Here is a 19,179-nt window from a genome sequence, read left to right as displayed (position 1 = left end):
CACACAAACAACACAGACAGGGGGAAACAAACACAAAGGAGACAGCTGGAGCAGTCCAGCCACCACAGCGTTACCTAATGCAACTCCACACTACGGTGCTGTGTACCGGAGGGGAGAGAGAGAGGAGTGAAGGGGGGGAGAGAGATGTAATACGGTTTCCTGATAAACGTTTTGTTTGATAGGCCTCAGCTGTGGAGAGTATGTGCTGCAGGGAGGTGGATGCACCTTGCACAACACACCAAGGAACGAAAGCTAGCTCCGGTCCTTCCCTGTTAGGGAAACTGTGGACTCGATGTCCTGACAGGCTGGAGCTCACCATGATCACAAATAGTGAAATGCAATGTAAAATGACCGAAAAAAATACCAGCTCACTAAATCACAACCGCTCAAACCAACTACAAACTACTACCGCGGATTGGGCAGAGAAGGAGTCCGAGATAGTTGCTCGCCCATGTGACGTAATATGTAATGTAATATGACGCGTTTGACGTTAAAAAAAAGAAGCAGTTTTTAGTAGCAGAGCTCAAAACGGCTCCTTTCCCTCTGAATTCCTGCCCTTATGTCTCATATCAAATCCTGCATTAACTTTTTTAAATGTAATTTTCAGGCAAGGTTAAGCATAAATGTAGTTAAAAAAAAAACCTGCAAGTTGCTCTTTAAGAGGTTATAGGGACTAAATATGTCCGAATTATTATCACCAAAATACTGCATTGCCGTTTCAGTTTATGTAAACTAAGTGGGCCAAGCTATCCCTTCTCTTACCTGAGGAGTCTGCTCTTCCTTTTTCCGTTTCTCTTCGTCTTGCAGCCGTTTCTGTTGCTTGCGGGAGACCACCTCTGTGAAGCCGTCATCAATGGTGTTGGACTGTGGGTCTTCAGTGGTGGTGACCTCAGGATGGTCATCGATGATCACAACACCTACAGTGACGGGACAGAAGAGAATCAAGACATTTACATTCAGGTTAACCTGTTAAACCCCGAACCTGTTTTTCAGGTTTCAGGCTCGAAAATGACATTCCCAGAACAAATGACCATATCTTCCCTTCTAAAAGGGTTAAATTAATAATCTTTTTTCTCAAAGTAAAGTAAAGATAAACCTGTCAGTTGGATGTAGAAAAGTCAGATTCAATATAGATGTTNCATTTACAACGGCATATCAACGGAGGCTCCACAACCTTTCTCCGCCAGATCGTTATAAAACCACAGTGGTATAACTGCAAGGCTACTTAGCATTATAGCTATTTTCTCATACCTGGATGTTTTAGCGACGCGAGATACTGCTGATACTTGCACATTCGTTTCTGTTATGGATCAGTATCAACAGTCCTGCCAGTAACGTTACTATATTACAATACTACTTTAGTTATAGCCTGATATATGATAGCTAACTTTACAATGTTGTGATGTGACGTTAGCTAACATTAACTGTAGCTAACGCCGGTCACTCACCAAGATAGCTGCCCAGTTCTCTGCTGGTTCTCCTCACACCACAGCTCAATTTCTCTCCGATGGCCGTTATTTCTTCTAATCCTTGTCTCCTGTTCTTTGGACGCCTAGCAGGCTCATCATTATATGGTAATGGTCCGTCATATGCATTCGAATATTTATTTTCAACCTCTTCTGTGTCAAAACTAGCATTGTGATCCATGTTTATTACTACGTTAGACCGGCCGCTCTTCCCCCATGTGACGTCACATGCGGGATGTCACGTGGGGAGGGTTTTTTTTTATGCTGAAGTAAAAATGTCTTACTAAAACAACGCCAGATGTCACTGTAGTGTATATTTTTTGGGAAAATCTAGTGTATACATCATTTTCCTACACATTTATTCACTGGATGCACTATATTGTCATGTTTTTTTACTATCTAATTGCAGAGAAATAAAAACGTTTCTGTCGTGGATAAAACATCATTATACCTTTTTTTTGTTTTTTTTGTTCAAGGGATGGCCCAGAGGCAGCTCCAGATATAAAAATAATTCATTTATATTGTAAAAGTTCACTAGGCAAAATGAGTAAACTGTAACTCACATGTTAAATTGCAAATTAATTGTTAATGTACCATTTCGGCATATCTTATATTGGAGGAGTTTTGCGATATCTTACTTTAAAGCCTTTTTATCTGAAAAGTTGATGTTCTGATATCATCATACACTACTAACTCGTACTGTGTTCTCCAGAACTGGAGTAAAAAAGGCTCTGGTGAGAAGAGCAGAGGAGGAGGAGGCGGCGGAGGAAAGCTGCCACCAAGATTTGCCAAAAAGCAGTCATCACAACAACAACAACAACAACAACAACAACATCAACAGCAGCAGCAACAAAAACATCATCAACAGCAGCAGCAGCAGCAACAACAACAACAACAACAACAGCAACAACAACAGCTGCTGCAGGCTACACAGTCTCAGCCTCCTGTCCCCCCCGAACCTCAGGCCCAACAGCAACCTCCAATTTCTGCCCCCCAGCATCCTCACCTCGCCCCCTCCCAACCTACTGCATCCCCGCAGACTCTGGAAGGAGCAGTGGCTCCACTGCCCTCCATCCCCCCTGCCACTGTGGACTTTACCTCAAAGAGCCTCCTCCCCGCACCTGTGCAGACGCACAGCACTCTGGGAACAGAGCTGTGGGAGAGTAAGGTAGCAGGCACCACGGTCCTTCCTGATGTCAAGAAACGTGAGTGGAAAAGTCAATTATTGTTACAAATGTCTGCTTGAGTCCTTAATGTTGTGATTAATTTAATAAATCAGCAAACTTGTCTAAAACATGCAATTTGTTTATTCCAGTTGGTCCAATCAGCCCTCCACAGCCACCTTCTGTGAGTGCCTGGAACAAACCCCTTACCTCCTTTATTGGCACGGTTTCCTCTGAGGTATGTGGAATACGTCCCGTCTTTGCTTGAGTGTATAATCCTTAGACTCAATTATTAAACTTGATAAATGTTGTGTTTCAGGTTATGAAGCTTGGATCGGAGGGAGGTGTGGAAATGGCAATAGACAGTATTCAGTTTGGAGCGCCGTCATCTGCAGGCAGCACCGACAGTGATGGAGTTCCAGCGTTGCTAGAAAACATCTCTGAAAACAAACTACCCGCTCCCAAAGAACAGAGACAGAAACAACCTCGAGCTGGCCCAATCAAAACGCAGAAGGTAGTTTAGCCATCAGACATTGTTGTTTTGGATTTAGATTTTTTTGTTTGGAAGAATTGGTTGACATAAAAACACCATTGTAATCGTGTAAATCCGACTCCTCAGCTTCCTGAAATGGAACCAGTGGAAACCAAGGAGTACAAGCCAGGTCCCATTGGTAAAGAGCGCTCATTGAAGAACCGCAAGGCCAAAGACGCACGTGGAGACGTGGAGGGGATGGAGGGAGGAGCCCCCGGAGGAGTCAGTAGAGCCACAGACTCCAGTCCACCCTGCAGCGAGACAGTAGCAGAGCTGGGAGGAGACATCGAGGGCATGATCACAATCCCCTCTGCAGAGTACCACAGCAACTCTAAGGTACATCAGAGTCACATGATCACACAGCTAGGCTTTCTTTTTGTAATATACTTATATTATAGTTGATTTGAGTGAAGCAATCACTTTACCTCTGGGCGTGTGGTTAAAGTAACGATTATGATGTGTGTTGAATTAATAACCAAGTCTCGTCTTTACTAGCTCACAATAAAAGTGAATTCCAATTAAATAATACCTATCAATATAAAAGTAATATTGCTGCACAAAAACATGTCTGAATGAACAGAATATATGTCTTTCCCTCTCAGGAGTCTGTCACCGACTACACCACCCCCTCCTCCTCACTGGCTGACAGTGTTCCTACAGGAGTGAATAAAATGGAAGAGATATTGGTGGCAAATGTGAGTACATCCTAGGGCTGTGCGATTATGGCAAAAATCATAATCACCATTATTTTTGTTCAATAATTGATATCACGATTATTAAATACGATTATTCATTGACTTTGAAAACATCCATTTATTGAACTTTAAAACAAATACAAATAATAATCTGAACAGTGTCTTTTTTAACTGTCGATTACCCCGAATGTATAATTCAACTGAAAAACCAATACAAAAATCAATGATATATTTACATTAAAATAAATAAATCAAATAACAATAAACAAGATCAACACATATTTTGGAGCGCACTTCAACAGGCTACTAAACATATATAAATGATAAATACAAATAAATTAGACTGAAATAAATTAGATCAAATATGTTGCAGTGCACTGTCACAACCTGGCAAAGCAAAATAATCGTTTTTTTCGATTATGTTGTTTTCTTAATTGTGGCAGGCTAAAATCGTAATTGCGATTAAAATATGATTTAATTGCACAGCCCTAGTACATCCTTATTCTCTAGGTCTGTGCCATACAGTTCTTATTCACAGGATAACTACCGTAATTTTCGGACTATAAGGCGCACCTGAATATAAGCCGCAGCAGCTAAATTGAATGATGTGTACATCAACCAGTGGTACGGGGACAAACTGTCTCGCTCTCGTAATGTCTGTCTGTCTTGCTCTCGTTCTGTCTCTCGTACCACTCTCGGTTCCACTTTTACTTTTGCGCGCTACCTGTCTCACTCTTTTCCGGCCTCCAGCTTTTCCTGCTGGAGCCCGCCGCTTAAAGGTGGGGGGCGCGGACCGGCCATAGAGCCCATAGAGTTAAAAGGTGGTGGACTGTAACATGTAAAATCCATAGATTTAGAGGTCCCCTAGTGGCCGTTAGCGTAAAGAATCCTAGATTAGCCGCACCGTTATATAGGCCGCGGCGGCGAAAAAGGGGAAAAAAGGCGCGGCTAAGTCCCGAAATTCGGTACTGCAATCCCCCCCTAAAAAAACTTGGGTATTATTCAAAGACTATTTTTTGAGTTGTGTACAGGGGCATACCCCACTCACCTGCCCTGTTCCCTCGGAAGAGACCCGCAGGCAGAGCTCCCAGCCCAGCAATGTCCTCTCCTGCTAACTGTTGACCTAAACACTAAAGGTAACACAGAGAAGCAACACAACCGTGCCGTACTTCGGAGAAAGGTTCAGTTTAACATGACCTAAAATACCGCGACAATCGTCTCCTCCTCAGATGAATCGGCTCGTAAAGCGTGGGAATCCCCGAGTCTGGAACAACGGAAAAAGAGAGAACCCCCCGTCGTGTCCGCTTCCTCCCCCATCACATCCATGTGCCGTCCTGTACCTCCCACCTTCTCTTCAGCCTCTATGCCACAGATTCCCGTGGCTTTCTGTCCCCCCCAGCACCTCTCGACAGGTAACATGAACTCCCGAGAAAACATCTGCCTTATATCTCCATAGTGTGTCAAAGATGTCATGTTTTACAACATTTTCATCTCCACCCTGAGTCTGGACTAACAACGTCATCCACTCAGCACCAGACAACCACAGCCTCGGACCCCCCTAACATCTGTAAGTGGGGTGACAGCCCAGCATCTGCAGAATTGGCGGTCTGCTCCTCCCAGCAGTCATGCATCTAGTTCTATTCTATCTTTTCTCTCACTGGGCTGTTGCTACACTTCCTGCCGACCAGCAGCAGCAGACCCCCAGGTGATTAACTCCGTCAGGCTCTGCAGCAGGTGACGACGAAACCATGCACTGAACTGTGCACGGTTTGTTATTGTCTTGTAATGATAGTGCTGTTAAACATTCCTATACCTGCTTGTTTCTTGATAGTCTCTGAATGTCAGTTCGTTTTTTTTGGATATTCACGCTATGGCTACTAAGCCTAAATATCCAAACCGTGTATTTTGAGGTTCGTGCCACTCAGATTCCAGCCTTCTTACATGGGACAGCTTTTAGCCACGCCTACTTCAGTACCCCCAACCCTCGCTTGGCACCTTCCCTCTACCTGGCGCAGCACAAGGTTTCCACCCCGGCCTCTCGCAGAGCGCACGGTCTTTGTCAAAACAAGCGCAAAGAATGTTTTTTTAAACATGAGGCGTCAACCTCTGCGTGTCCTGTCGGTTTCTCCACCCTTCCAGACCGACAGCAGTGCAGAGCATTCCAATCCCATCTAGCGCTGCCAACTGCACGTCCAGCCGCAGCNCTCGGGGTTTGCTAGCTGATATGTTACCAATCAGGGGCCGTATTCACAAAAAAATGTTTTAGTGCGAGTTAGGAGCACTCCTAGTGGTAAGATAAAATGCTTTGTGAATACGGCCCCTGATTGGTAACATATCAGCTAGCAAACCCCGAGCCTGTTTTTCAGGTTTCAGGCTCGAAAATGACATTCCCAGAACAAATGACCATATCTTCTCTTCTAAAAGGGTTAAATTAATAATCTTTTTTCTCAAAGTAAAGTAAAGATAAACCTGTCAGTTGGATGTAGAAAAGTCAGATTCAATATAGATGTTTTTTATTTTAAAGAAAATTCAGATTGAACATGGTAAAAAACTGTAAATTATAGTGTCCATCCAAAAAATATTTTGTACTTATAGTGAAAACTAACCTTGGATGATGGGTTAGTAGACTAAAAGCTTTAGGAATCCAAAGTACAACATATAATAAGTACCCTGTATCAAGATTGATGCAAAACAAGTAATATTTGACATTTTTAGACAGATTTAGCAAAAAAAAACCTCTTCTGGGGCCATTTGGGTGGATTTTTCATATCTCTGGCTCCCCTTGCTGGATTTTGACATGTGACATCTCTTTCTAACCGTCAGAGCCAATGGAATCGAGGGGAACTCCCACATAGTCCTTATTTGGTCATGTGTGTGTATTAGACTGCCGCATAGCCAAGACCGGAAGCAGCAGCCACTCTGGTGGCTACCATTAGCAGCTAACTTTTGCTCTGCGATTTTTACATAAAAATTGAATTATAAAGACACATTTTTGCCCAGAAACTTTATCAACCTATGGATTAACCGATTCAGCCGCGTTTTTTCTCTTTTTAATGCCATTGAACACGTCTTTTGATCAGATTGACAGCTACGGTGAGACGATCTCCCTAGAAGCTCCGTAAAGGTACGTGTTGTGATGTCTGTGTTTGCTTCCTCTGTCGCAAGTTGGGATCACTCAGTGATGATACTATATACCTAAATAATCTGTGGAACCTCAGCTTTAAATCGGATATCTTGTATGTGCAGCTACGATAAGTAATAAGGGTACTTTTATCTTGAGTTCTGTGCCAATGTCAGTTAGCATTTTTCGCTAAGGGGTCATTTAGATGCTTCTTATGAGACTTGTGTTTTGTTTTGGTAAAAATGGTTTATATCGTCAGTTAGCTGAGATTATTTCCGTTAATCTGGTATAACACAAGAGGAGCAGGAGCCAGGTTTAAGTTCCAGGCTCAGAGTCAGGATAAAACTGTGTTTACGTACTGGCATAATTGTTAAGATCAAACTGAGAAAGAGCATTCTCTTTGGGCTTCTTGGCGGCCTGTTTGGCTTCATCTTTACGACGGCCAGACGGGTCTTTAGTAGGCCTCTGTGATGCTCCTCCAGGTGTTTGTGATGTCCCATCTGGATTCTGCTGGGCTGCAGGGCTGTTTGTATCAGAGACACATGTTAGAGAATAAAGGAAACATTGAAACCCTAACAGAGACTATGTGACACATTTCAATGTTGAATAGATCACCAGGGTGGTGGTGACGGAGGCCTGAGACACTAAGAGTGTAAACTAATTATGTAAATGAGAACAATTCGATTTGCGTAAAAAGCTATGTAACCTTTGTTTTATTCTAACTGTACTATAAAGTAGAAGATGACAAATAATACAGAATCAAAGCCTGAGACTACAAAGACCAAAGTAGCCACTAGACGGCAAGAGTGAAAAGACACTGGAATCTAACATTAAAAACAGCTTTTTCACTCAGGTTTCTTTAAGAATCAGAAATGCTGCTGAATAAGGTAAAGTGAGAGGATCTAAAAATACCAGCACACTGATGCCATATTTATAAGATTTTAACCAATACACTTGAATAGAGTAATCTACCTAAGATTAGAACCTATCAAATTCCAAAGCCCGTTTGGACATGCCATACCAACAGTTGTCTGAAATATGTAGATTCTTCACAAGTGATACGCAGTGCAACTATTCATTAAACACACAGCTACACAAGGGGTTCATTGTATGTAAATAAACCTGCAGTTTTATTCTAATGCACAATTTTCATTGAGTCAACTTCATTGTGCTAAGTGTTAATGTAAGCAGACAAAGTAAATGCCTAACCAAACACAAAAGCACGATTGTTCAAACTCACCCTTTGCGGCCGGCTTTGGCCCCTCCCCTCCTCTCCCCCTTGCCTCCTGCATAGCTCCGCACTGGTTTAGCTCCACTGTTGCCTCTACGATTCTGTCTCTCTGCAGGCCTTTGATTTGAGAAACTCCTCTTGGCTGCAGGAGCCCCGTCACGTTTTGGAGTCACCCTTCCATCAGGGGGGCTTCTGTTGGGGGTCATGGAGCCCTGGGGCGGTGCAGGTGCCTGGGCAGAGGCAGTGGCTGCTTCATGAGCAGCCTCGAGAGCTCCTTTCCTTTCTTCTCGCTCTCTCCTCTCGTTGAAGTCGCTGCTCTCAGAGGCAGTTTCCCATTCCTCATTGGCTTGATCTGAAGAGTTCTGGTTGGACAGGTCAGGGGATTTGGTTCCAACTGCAGTGATGGTGGGGCTGCTGGTGTCAGGCAAGGGTGCTTCCATAGAGGAGGACAAGTCAGGAGCAGGCATAGTGGCGGCCACGTCTGCAGGCACAGTCAGAGGGGTCCCCGGGGCCCTGGACAGGGTTGGGGAGTGGGACACTGGAGCAGCAGCAGAGCTGGGGACAGCAGCAGGCACTGGGAGTAGAGGGACAGAGGGACCTGGGGCTGTTTCTCCATTAGCTAACACTGCAGCCTCCCGTTCCTTCAAGCGCCTAAAGCGGGGGGGTTTATCTTGCCTGGGGGGCCTTGCTGGTCTGGACCGCCGTGGTCTTTCTCTACTACTCTGAGGAGCCCCTTCCAAAAATGTCTTGCCATCAGACCTAGGGGGTCTTCGGTCCGCAGCAGGATTGTCATATCTTTGTGAGGACTCTGTGTCCTCCAGCCTGAATGTCTCCATGGGTTTAGAAGGCCACTGAGAGGAGGACTCTCTAGCACCTGGCCGTCTGAGAGGGCCCGGGCGAGGGCCACCACGTTCCCTTGTTCCACCTCGTCTACTGTAAAGTCCTCCTCTTCCTCGTCGTGAAGGATCTCCCTTAGCAAGGAATCCTGGCTTGGGTCTGCTCTCATCGTCCCCTCTGTGTCCAACCCTTTCCCCCATGTGAGGAGGTCCAAAGCCTGGCTTGTGGGGCCCAGGCCGGGCCTCCCCAGGGAGCTCTCGCCTCAATGGACGGCTAGGTTTGGTACTAGGCTCACGATCAGACGGCCCGGTATCACTGGCAGACTCTCTACCACCTTCACTCTCAGAATCTGTGTTCGAACCCCGGCGCCGTCTACGTTTTGGACGAACTTCAAAGTCTGAGCTCTCGCTGCGTGTTTCGCTTTCTTCCCTGTTGCGGAAGGCAGCAGCGCCTCCAACCAAAGGTAAATCTGAGCGTGATCGGGGCTCTCTGTAATTGTACTCTGCCCGGCTTCGACCGCGACCCCCTCTGTTTCGGCCACTGTAAGCCCCCCGGTAGCTCCGTCCCCTGGAGTAATACTCGCCTCGACCACGTGCTTTGAATGGGTCAGCAGGCCACTCTCTGTCTCTGTCTCGATCTCTGTCCCTGTCCATATCCTTCTCCCTCTCACGTTCCCGCTCTCTGTCCTCTCGTCGGTATGAACGTGGAGGAAGATTGGACTCCTTCCTGGAGGGCAGTTTGGGTTCTGGATGTTGGTCATTGCTGGGCGGTTTGTCTGCTTTCTCCTCCTGAGAGGAAGAGGTGGGAACCCCAGGTGAAGGCTGAGGGTCTTTGACTCTTGGAAGGCAAGTCTGCGTTTCCTCAGCCTCACCAGCTTCTCTCTTCCCCTCCGCCTGAGATCTGGAGCCCTCAGACACAACTGCAGCTGCAGACGGAGCTTTGGATGATTGATCCTTCTTGAAGCGGTCTCCTCTCTCTCCTCTCTCCAATCTCTCCAATCTCTCTCCTCTATCCCCCCTCTCCCCTCTCTCGAGGCGCTTCTCTCTTTCTTCTCTTTGCTCCCTCTCTTCTTTCATGTCCCTAAGGACAGGCTTCTTTATTGGGCCAGACCTGCGGAGAGGTCTCTCTCCACCTGGTCCTTCTCTGCGTCCGGCCCCTGATCTTGCGCCCCAGCGCAGCTCGGCTTTCTGCTTGCTCGGGACTGGCAAAGGCAGTTTCTCTTGTTTGTGTAATCCATCAGCAGGTGGTGTAGCCCTGTTGCTAGTCAACGCAGTCTGGGGCTGGGGGTAGGGTTCATTCTGAGGCTTATCATCAGAACGTTCTGCAGAGTCCTGAATGTCTAGAGCTGTTGTTCCCAGGGACAGCCCATCAAACCTGGGCTCATCCAGCTTGAGGGAGTGGCTGGAGCCCTGGGAGACGCTCCTCTGCAGCATCGCCTGGCCGAGAGCTTCTACCTCTTCCCCACTTGGGAGGCCTGCTTCTTCTGAATCAAAGGCTGAGGCCACAGGAACCCTGTCTAGGGGCCCCGATACATCCTCTGGGCCCGGAGTAAATGCTGACAGGGACTCTGTAGTGTCCTGGAAGAAGTTACTTTTGTGAGAGTCCAATACAGTTTGGTCCTGGGGAAAGATAGTTGTTAGACCCCTGTCTAGATCCAAACCACAGTCGATCCTGTCAAATAGAAAATGGTTATTTAGTTTCATGCATTAAATAAAAAGTTATTTCTTATGTTGTCATCTATCAATTATTTACCTCGGCTCTTTGTTATCTTCTTGTCCTTTTGGAGGAGTTACAGAGGGTAAAGGCTCTGACTGTGGGTATGGTTCCGATCCCCATACCATCCGTGAGTCTGACGGCAGGCCATGGTCACGAATTGGTCGGGTCAAATGGTCAAAGGAGTCAGGGCTGGAGCTAGAATTGTCACCCGGTTCTCTGCGAACGATCTGCTTCGGAGGCATCCTCCCTGGAGAAGACAAAGAAGAGAGACTTTCAACAGGTTTTCTGGCACATCTGTAACCTTTCAGTACTTTTATCTCTCGGATACATTCTATATTGCTGCTCCAAAGAATTCCCCACCTTGGTGAATGTTAGTTGGCATGTCCATGGGAGGACGTCCTGACATAATGCGAGGGTCCATGTAGGACTGCATCATGAGCCAGCGGGGGTCAAAGCCCATGGACGCCAGGTGCTGGTGGTGGGGGCCAATGGGTTGATACATTGAGCGGTGTTGCTGCTGCTGCTGCTGCTGCTGCTGCTGCTGCTGCTGTTGTTGTTGTTGTTGTTGTTGGGGAGCTGGGACACCGCCTCCGCCACCTGATGGGGACAGGGAGCCTCCACTCTGGTGTTGCTGTTGCTGCCATTGTTGCTGCTTCATCTGCTCCTACAAGAACAGGGATTGGTAACAGAGACAAAATATTTAAATTGTATACATTACATTGTAAGTGTCTGTGTTTGCGTTAATGATGGCTCATCGTCATATTTGTTTGTTCTGACAACACGATGCTTTAAAAATTGCCACTAGGTCAAAACTCTTTCTTTTTTTCTTTTTTTCTTAACTGGAGGGATTCAAGTTTGAGGATATAATAATTTTTTTATTGTTCTTTGAAAACTGGCCTTGTTAATGACTTGCACACAAATTCTTATTTAACAAGCAAAATCACAGTTGCCATTAACAGACCAGATGTGGACATCCTTACCTGCTGTCTGAGGAAACGAGGAGGCAAAGACTTTTGAAACTGTTTGGAATAGCCCGAGTTAAGAGAGGGACGCAGAGCAGCTGCCGCTTCTCCTTCGAGTTGTGGCGGTGACATAGAGACTTCCTCTCCACTGGGCAGGTCCATGTGAGGTGGAGACAGGTGGGGCTCATCCACTGCAGGCAGCAACTCAATAGTATTTGGATCTGTTACTGAAAGAAATATAGTCAGTCGCAACTAAACAAACATTTACATGCAACCTTAAAGGAACGGCTCTAGTTAACTCACCTCTGTTGTCCTCTAAGTTGAAATAGTCTTGGATAGGCACTGCTCTGTCTACCTGGTTGTCCTCCACCAGGGCGCTAACCTCAACAAAGGAACTCTCTTCCTCACTCTGAGGCTCTGGAGCAACGGCCAAAGATCTCTGGATCGTGGGACTGGGCTGACGAGGCAGGGGAGCCTCCTCCTCTACAATTGGTTCCACTATCTCGTGTTCTCGCTCCACTACCTCGTGATCTCGCTCCACCATCTCCCCATCTAGATCCACCTCTTCAGGTAGAGGCGCTTGCACGATTGTGGCCGGTGGTTGTGAAACTGGGATGGAGGGTACAGGACTGGATACGGGAGCAGGATCTGATAAGGACTCTTCTTCCTCTGCAGGTCCTGCTTCTTCATTGGTGGTCTGAGAAAGGGTGGGTGTGCTTTCAGTTGTCTGGCGGTGTTTTTCATTGAGACGTTTCAGTTTTTCAGCACAAGCTGCGAGCCGTTGTTCTTCCATGCGCCGTTCTTCTTCATCTCTTCGCTTCCTAGCCCGTTCTACAGCTTCAGAAACTTCTTGAGGTTTCTTGCGCTTCTGTCGCCAGGCCTCAGGGTCCTCCTCAGCACCAGGGGCTGCTGCAGCCGGTGGTTTGGTTGCACGTGGAGCTCCGCTTACAACAGAACGACTGCCGCCCTGGAGATGCAGAATTACAGATACAGACTTTTCAACTTTGTTTTTAAATAAACAGTGCCCATTTGAAGTGAAGCATGTGAAAGGATAACTGGTTTTACCTGGTAGTCCTGCGGTGCAGCTGACTTGTACTGCCCCATACTGCCAGGGGATGGCGCTCTGGGATCACCATCAGCCCATGAGGTTTTACTGCCCCCACGCTCCTCGGGACCCTCCTTCCAGCCCTCCTGACCCTCTGCTGGCCGAGATCTCATGCGCTCCACTTTACCCATCCATTCCCTGAAATTAATGAAAATATGTCTCACATCAGTTGGAAATTAAACATATTTTTGAACTTAAAAAGGTTAAATAAATAACCACCGATGTATTTTCTGCAACACTAAAGCACGGGGCCTAAATAGTAAATGTTAGGGAATGCAAGTGTTTCAAAGTTAGAATGAAATACTAACCAGTTTTCTCTTTTTTCTTTATTAGCTTGGTTCTCCTCATCATCGCTGAAGTTTAGTTTCTCCGTGTAGTCCACTTCCATCTGGGCTCCTGTGAGGCAGAAAGTGTTGGATTGAAAGATGTTAAATTAAATTTGAATTTACGCAGAGGTTAATAGGTGTAGCTACTAACCTGCCCAGCCCTCGTCAGTGTCTGTGTCTAAATTGTCGAGCCCTTTCAGCTCTGTTGCGCTGATGATGGAGGGCCTGTCTGGGTCCTTGTGCCAGCCCTGAGGGGGACCCTGCTGGGGTCGTGAACGGGGACCCCTGACCATCCAGCAGAAGAAAAAGCAGAGAACAGTCGTAAGGCACCTGGTCTAGTACATTCATATTTTCCTCTATTCATAGCCAAATATCAGTAAAGTATCCAGTAGGGATGTAACGATACTTAAAACTCACGGTAAGATAATATCGTGATAAAAAGTCCACGGTACGATAGTTATCGCGATATTGTAAAATAAAGAGATTTTTTTTTTTCATTAATTAATAAATCGGATTTGTACAGCATTTTAGTAGGATAGTTGTATTTTAAAAATTGTCAACAATATAATAATCAGACCCTGCAATAGAATAAATCAAGTAACTCAACTCTAACTCACTCACTCAGCATCATCAAGGTTATCTTTTAGGAATATGAGCATGTCCACATTTCCAGGTAGAAGCTGGGATGTTTGGGCGTTTACAATATCCCCTGCTGTGGAAAAAACTCTCTTGCTTGGTACTGATGTTGCTGGGACAGAGAGATATGCTTTGGCCATGGGTGACAGCAGTGGGTCAAACTGTGCATTGTCTCTCCACCACTTCAAAAACAATACAGTTTTTGCCAAGAAGGTGAGGCTTATTGACAGGGCGAGATATAAATATACTGTTGCTACTTGTCAATGTCTCTAGGTATGTACATGTAGCCCTGTAAATACCATGTCCTTTTGTGTTATGTTCATGTTGTAACCTACTTGCTGCCATTTTGGACAGGTCTCCCTTGAAAAAGAGATCAATGATCTCAATGGGACCATCTGGTTAAATAAAGGTTTAAAAAAAAAAAAAGAGTTATTTAACAATTAATTTTTTTTTTTCTCAATCGCGGTAGATTTTGTCAGTCTCACCTCGGTTTTGAGACATTTATTTACAGCGATATTCGATATCTCGTTACATCCCTAGTATCCAGTGCTTCTGTGTGATTGTATCACATCTGAACTTTATTGTTTAGGGAACTTAGGTTCATTTCTAATCCTAAATATAATATGGTATATACGCTGCATGAATAAAACGTTTTTTGTTGTTGTTATTTATCAATTTCAGAGTATATTGTGTGTTTGCAATGATACAACAAAATACAAATTAAAAGTATCTTTTATTTTGGGCTAAGCCATGAATATGTGAACTCACTTTGCTCCTTCCTGTGGGACAGGGTATCTGAGGTTTCCTTGCCCTGGGGCAAAAGAAATTTGAGGAAACGCCTGGAACATCTGAAAGAAAAAGAACGCAATCATCAGGCTTTAAGCAATAAACACAGCTAGATACTTTAAATAGAGTGAGCTAGTGTGGTTTGTTCAAAAATATGAAGCCGAGACTTACATAGGGTGGCATCATGCTCCTGAAAGCAGGGTCAAAGTGTGTTGGTACCCCAGCAGGAGGCTGTTGCCCCCCGTTGAGTTTAGGCTGAGAAGTGGGGGCAGAGGGGGGCACCTTCTCCCTGCCATCCCTTTTCTCATTCTGAACGTCAGCGGTTACTGTTCGCCCAGCCTCTTCAGCTTCCCCTGGAGGCGTAGAGGTATCAGGGACCGCAACCCCCTCCTCCAGAGGCCTGTTGTCCATCTCAGAGGGGCTGGGTGCAGTGATTAAATTCCTGCCTCCGCCCTCACGCCAACTGCCAACATCTAACGAGAAAAAGGAGGAGAGATATGAATTGACAGAGTTCTTGCGGTTCCTGAAGAAAAAGGGAAAGAGACATCAATAAGTGGACCGTGAATGCTGTTTAAGGGCATGAGCCATACTTTGAGGTCTGAGGCTAGGTCCCGGTCCATAAGGCTCCTCTTCTGGACCATCCTCTTTCTCCCCCTCACCAGATGCCTGCAAGCTAGGAAACTCCTGGTGAAATTGACTACTCACACGAGGAGCTCCTGTAGAATAAAAGCACATGGTTATAAATAGACAGAAATCCCATTATGAAAAATATAATACAGAGACTAACAGAGAATCATTTGGTTTAACCTTAGGTTGGTGTACAGTCCCATTTTCAACCTGATATCAGATTTAGTTCAAACTAATGATTCCTGCAGGCTGTAATGTGTGGGATGCCTGATATCGTAAACAATTGAACTAGAACATACATAAGTGACCACTAATGTTTACACATGCCAACATTCTGGTTTTGCTGTGTTTTAGAGATCGCAGAGGAGCAAAGTAAAACAACTAGAATGTTGGGTAATAGTGAGAAGACATGCTGAGCTAACAGGAAAAGAGCTTATATAGGTTTTTATCAGTTGTGTAGTGGGCATGGAGAAAGTGAACAGCACCTTCTATTGGTGTCTGCTTGCTGCTGGCCCAGGAGCGGCTGCCCACAATAGAAGGCTCTGGAGGCGGGACCACGGGTGGTTTGACCGGGGGTGGGGGCGTCTCCTGTTGCCTATGGCAGATGAAAAGGACAGTTTCCAAAAACAGTCATTATTTGAAACATGGATGACCCACTCCACCAAATATTCAAGATATTATGTAGCCCTTAAAAAACACACCATAATTGTGGTGCGATAGCAACATTATGAATTTACCTCTCCTCCCCTCCCTCAGGTCGAGATGCCCAGCCACTCCCGTCTTTGGGGACGATGTTGACGTTGGGGTCGTTTCCCTTGTTCTCTGCCTTCAGACTGGGCAGGTTGGCCGGAGGGGGCATGCGCCGGCTAGCAGCAACTTTGCCCAAACTTTGGAGCCCATGTCTAGCAGCAACTAGAAGGAAAAACAATTGTACATGTAATAAAGCAAGGAAAGTACTTGAGCATCCTAAGGGTATTACTTTATAACATTGATTAATTGAAATAGTTTGCAAGAATAACAGGGAAACATAGTGAGAGCTTACCTGCAGTTTTCTGGGTTTCCAAAGATTTGCCCTTGTAGGTGTTAAAGAGGCTAAGGGTTGCATACTTTGTTTTGCCATCCTTTGCCTTGGTGCTTTGCCCTGACTTCTCTGACATTTCGATGTAAACTCATTGAGTCTGGTCCTTTGGCCTCGCCCCCAGAACCAGCCTCCTTTAGAGCAAGGGTGAAAAAAAAAAAAGAGAACATGAAAGGTGAGGAGGTTATTGACACTAGATCATAAACACATATCTTACTTCCTTAGATGTTCCCCAACACCCGAGTCTGATGCACGTAGAAAGAAAAATCTGCCCTGAACCCGAGCCTTAGACTAGACATGCAGGCCATTTCTGATTTGACCACCAAGTCAATTTGGAGGGGAGAATCAGGAAACAAAAAGCATAAAGTGGATGAGAGTGAGGAATACCACGGACATAGAGACAGCTTGTTTGGGGCGGCAGTGTCTTTCCTAAGTCACACAGAGGTCATTTATTATTAACGGAGCGGTGGTGGAAATGTGTGAGTGTTTGTGTGTGTGTAATGGGGGCTCCATCTGTAACTTGGCCTTGGAACACATAGTGAAGTAACATACACTTGAAGGAAAAGTGTTTTTGAAAAAAATATGGTTTTTAGTTTTTAAAAACTATCAATAGAATGATAGGCCAAACTGACAAGAAACCCCAGTGTATGGGCATCTGTATCTTCTTTTCACTGGTGTGCACATGCAGGGCCATATTTGATGTGCTCCTTCAAATGAGCAAACAAATATTTGCAGGCAGCCATAGTCCAAATATTTTCTGACATTATTCCAGTTCTGGCAGTAGGCTCTATGCCAGGAGTGCCCAACCTTTCTGGAACCAAGAGCTACTTTTAAAAGTTGCCAGTCTGCCGAGCTGGGGTGCTAGAGAACTCAACTGTCAACTGGGGGGGGGGGGAGCCACGTTGCGGGGAAACGGCGGACCTCTGTCGGTGCAACTTCAATTATGCCTTTTAGAAACATAAAAAATTAAGGACTGTTACGGCCGTCAGCTTATCGAGCCGACCCTTGACGACCGGCTGTTCTGTGATTCTCCAGATTGCCAGTCCGCGGAGGGTGGAAAAAACATACCGGAAGTAAAAAAAGACGTGCAACGTGACGGTGAATTTTGAATTGAGCCGTCCCTTAGATACTATCTCTTTACGTGAGTGAGACGGATCATTTGGCTCGGTTCTCTAAGAAGCGCCGGCTCTTTCAGGGCGTTCCGATCTGAATAAGGGCGTCAAATGGCGGCAAGACACCCCCTGGCGGAAACGCTGATCTCATCTCTTAAAACTCACAACTTATGAATTAAACATTCACAAACTTATAATTATGTATTCACATGTTTAACTCTGTTACATATGCACGAAACGAACAGAAGAGCGTAGGGCAGAATTAGGAGGGAATTCCGTCTCGTAGCGTTCGTGCACCGTTTGGAAAGCAATGCTCTCACCGCAGATGAACTTTGAATTGGAATAAACAAAAAAATAATCATCCTCCCACTCGGAGTGAAAATTATATATTTTGGGCTTTTTTGCTTCTGCCATAATTGCGGTCTTGTGTGTGTGTGCGGCACTGGCGGCGCCAGGGGGGGCGCTGAAGCACCGCCCAGGATAGCCATACCATCCCGTAAGCACCCCCAAGAAATATATGTCCTTTTTTTTTTTTTTGTAAAATTCATAATTTGAAAAATGATTGATTCGAAAGTAATATGCCACAGTACAAGTATCTTACTTCTGGGTGTGTTTCAATCAAGCTCTGCGTGTGCGTGTGTGTCATGAGCCATTTTGTGTGCGTGCACAAGCGAGCAAGATGGAGGGCGCGCACCGGTGGGTATCTACCGGAGATCGTTGTGGTTAGCATCTGGTGCTAGCTAGCCAAGCTAACGGATACAAGGAGCTTTTTCAACAACAAGGTGGAGGGAGAACTCTCTCCTGTCAGACTGAGAGTCTCAGATAACCTCAGGTGAAGTAAAGGACTCAGTGTTTAGATAGTTAACTTTAGTCTAGTTATCTCAGTGGGTCTCAAACGGTTTGGTCACGATTAATTTAAATAAGTATTTCCGAGGCACACGTTTATATGATCAGTATAAAAAAATAAGAGCATACATGAAAAACAGTTATGAAATACTATATGACAGTAAAATAAGAATACAGTTTAAAAGTAGAGTGATTTTTAAAATATCCATGAAGAAAAAGAAAATCTGTTTACAGTTGTTTCAAATGGGTGTTAAGAGATGTATCCATAGATCTCTTAATGTTGCTCTCAAACTGTACCAGATTGATGCTTTTAACTTCAATATTTAAAACAGAATATATTGTTGTTCTATTTTTAGACATAACTCGCGATCGACTGGGAGTGCCCAACCAGTCGATCGCGATCGACTGGTTGGGCACCCCTGCTCTAAGCCAACGAATTATGAGACTGATGAATTAACACAGATTACAAGACACACACTGCAAAGGTTAACAATAAAAAGACAGAATACAAATGTAGATGAAGCTGCAGATGAAAACTAAGCTTTGTGGCGTTTGAATGTAGCAGTGCAGACTGATCACAGAGAAATGTTTGAGAAACTGACATGAAATGGTTGCATTAATCATTATTGTACATCAATGTTTCTGGTACAACTTTGTAATATACAGCAGTGTTGCTTGAATCGACTTAAATCTAACAGAACCACTTTAGCACATTTAAGTACTCTAAACTGCTGTAAAAGCCGTAATGGTCTGCTGATGACTGAGGGTGTTTGTCTGAAACCACCAGGCATCACAAGAGAAACACTGGTTTTATTTAACCTGTCTGATATAAATCAAAGGGATTATTAAAAGTATCCAGCTGTGTGGAGGCGCCAACTGAATTATTTTTATTTTAATAAAATCTGAACAATTTTTAAAAAGGGAAATCCCCCCCCCCCCC

General features: G+C 45.1%; 1 protein-coding gene across 1 annotated transcript in view; it reads right to left on the bottom strand.

Annotated features, from left to right (window-relative positions):
• prrc2c (proline-rich coiled-coil 2C) overlaps positions 1–16,411 on the bottom strand; it is a 20,347-nt gene extending 3,936 nt beyond the window's left edge. Inside the window, exons 1-16 of the mRNA XM_010794153.1 lie at positions 16,246–16,411; positions 15,941–16,115; positions 15,689–15,798; positions 15,167–15,292; positions 14,748–15,049; positions 14,559–14,638; positions 13,306–13,448; positions 13,137–13,224; positions 12,789–12,966; positions 12,027–12,690; positions 11,742–11,950; positions 11,122–11,425; positions 10,798–11,008; positions 8,218–10,716; positions 7,337–7,500; positions 763–917 (exon numbers count right to left, since the gene is read on the bottom strand). Coding sequence (XP_010792455.1) covers positions 763–917; positions 7,337–7,500; positions 8,218–10,716; positions 10,798–11,008; positions 11,122–11,425; positions 11,742–11,950; positions 12,027–12,690; positions 12,789–12,966; positions 13,137–13,224; positions 13,306–13,448; positions 14,559–14,638; positions 14,748–15,049; positions 15,167–15,292; positions 15,689–15,798; positions 15,941–16,115; positions 16,246–16,360 — 5,523 coding nt within the window. The 5' untranslated portion in view covers positions 16,361–16,411. The remainder of the gene's footprint in view (positions 1–762; positions 918–7,336; positions 7,501–8,217; positions 10,717–10,797; positions 11,009–11,121; positions 11,426–11,741; positions 11,951–12,026; positions 12,691–12,788; positions 12,967–13,136; positions 13,225–13,305; positions 13,449–14,558; positions 14,639–14,747; positions 15,050–15,166; positions 15,293–15,688; positions 15,799–15,940; positions 16,116–16,245) is intronic.
• Between the last annotated feature and the right edge of the window lie 2,768 nt (positions 16,412–19,179).

The sequence above is a fragment of the Notothenia coriiceps genome, unplaced genomic scaffold, assembly GCF_000735185.1.
Source record: "Notothenia coriiceps isolate Sejong01 unplaced genomic scaffold, NC01 NC01_scaffold00037244, whole genome shotgun sequence".
Lineage (NCBI taxonomy): Eukaryota > Metazoa > Chordata > Actinopteri > Perciformes > Nototheniidae > Notothenia > Notothenia coriiceps.
This window is presented reverse-complemented; position numbering and strand designations above follow the sequence as displayed.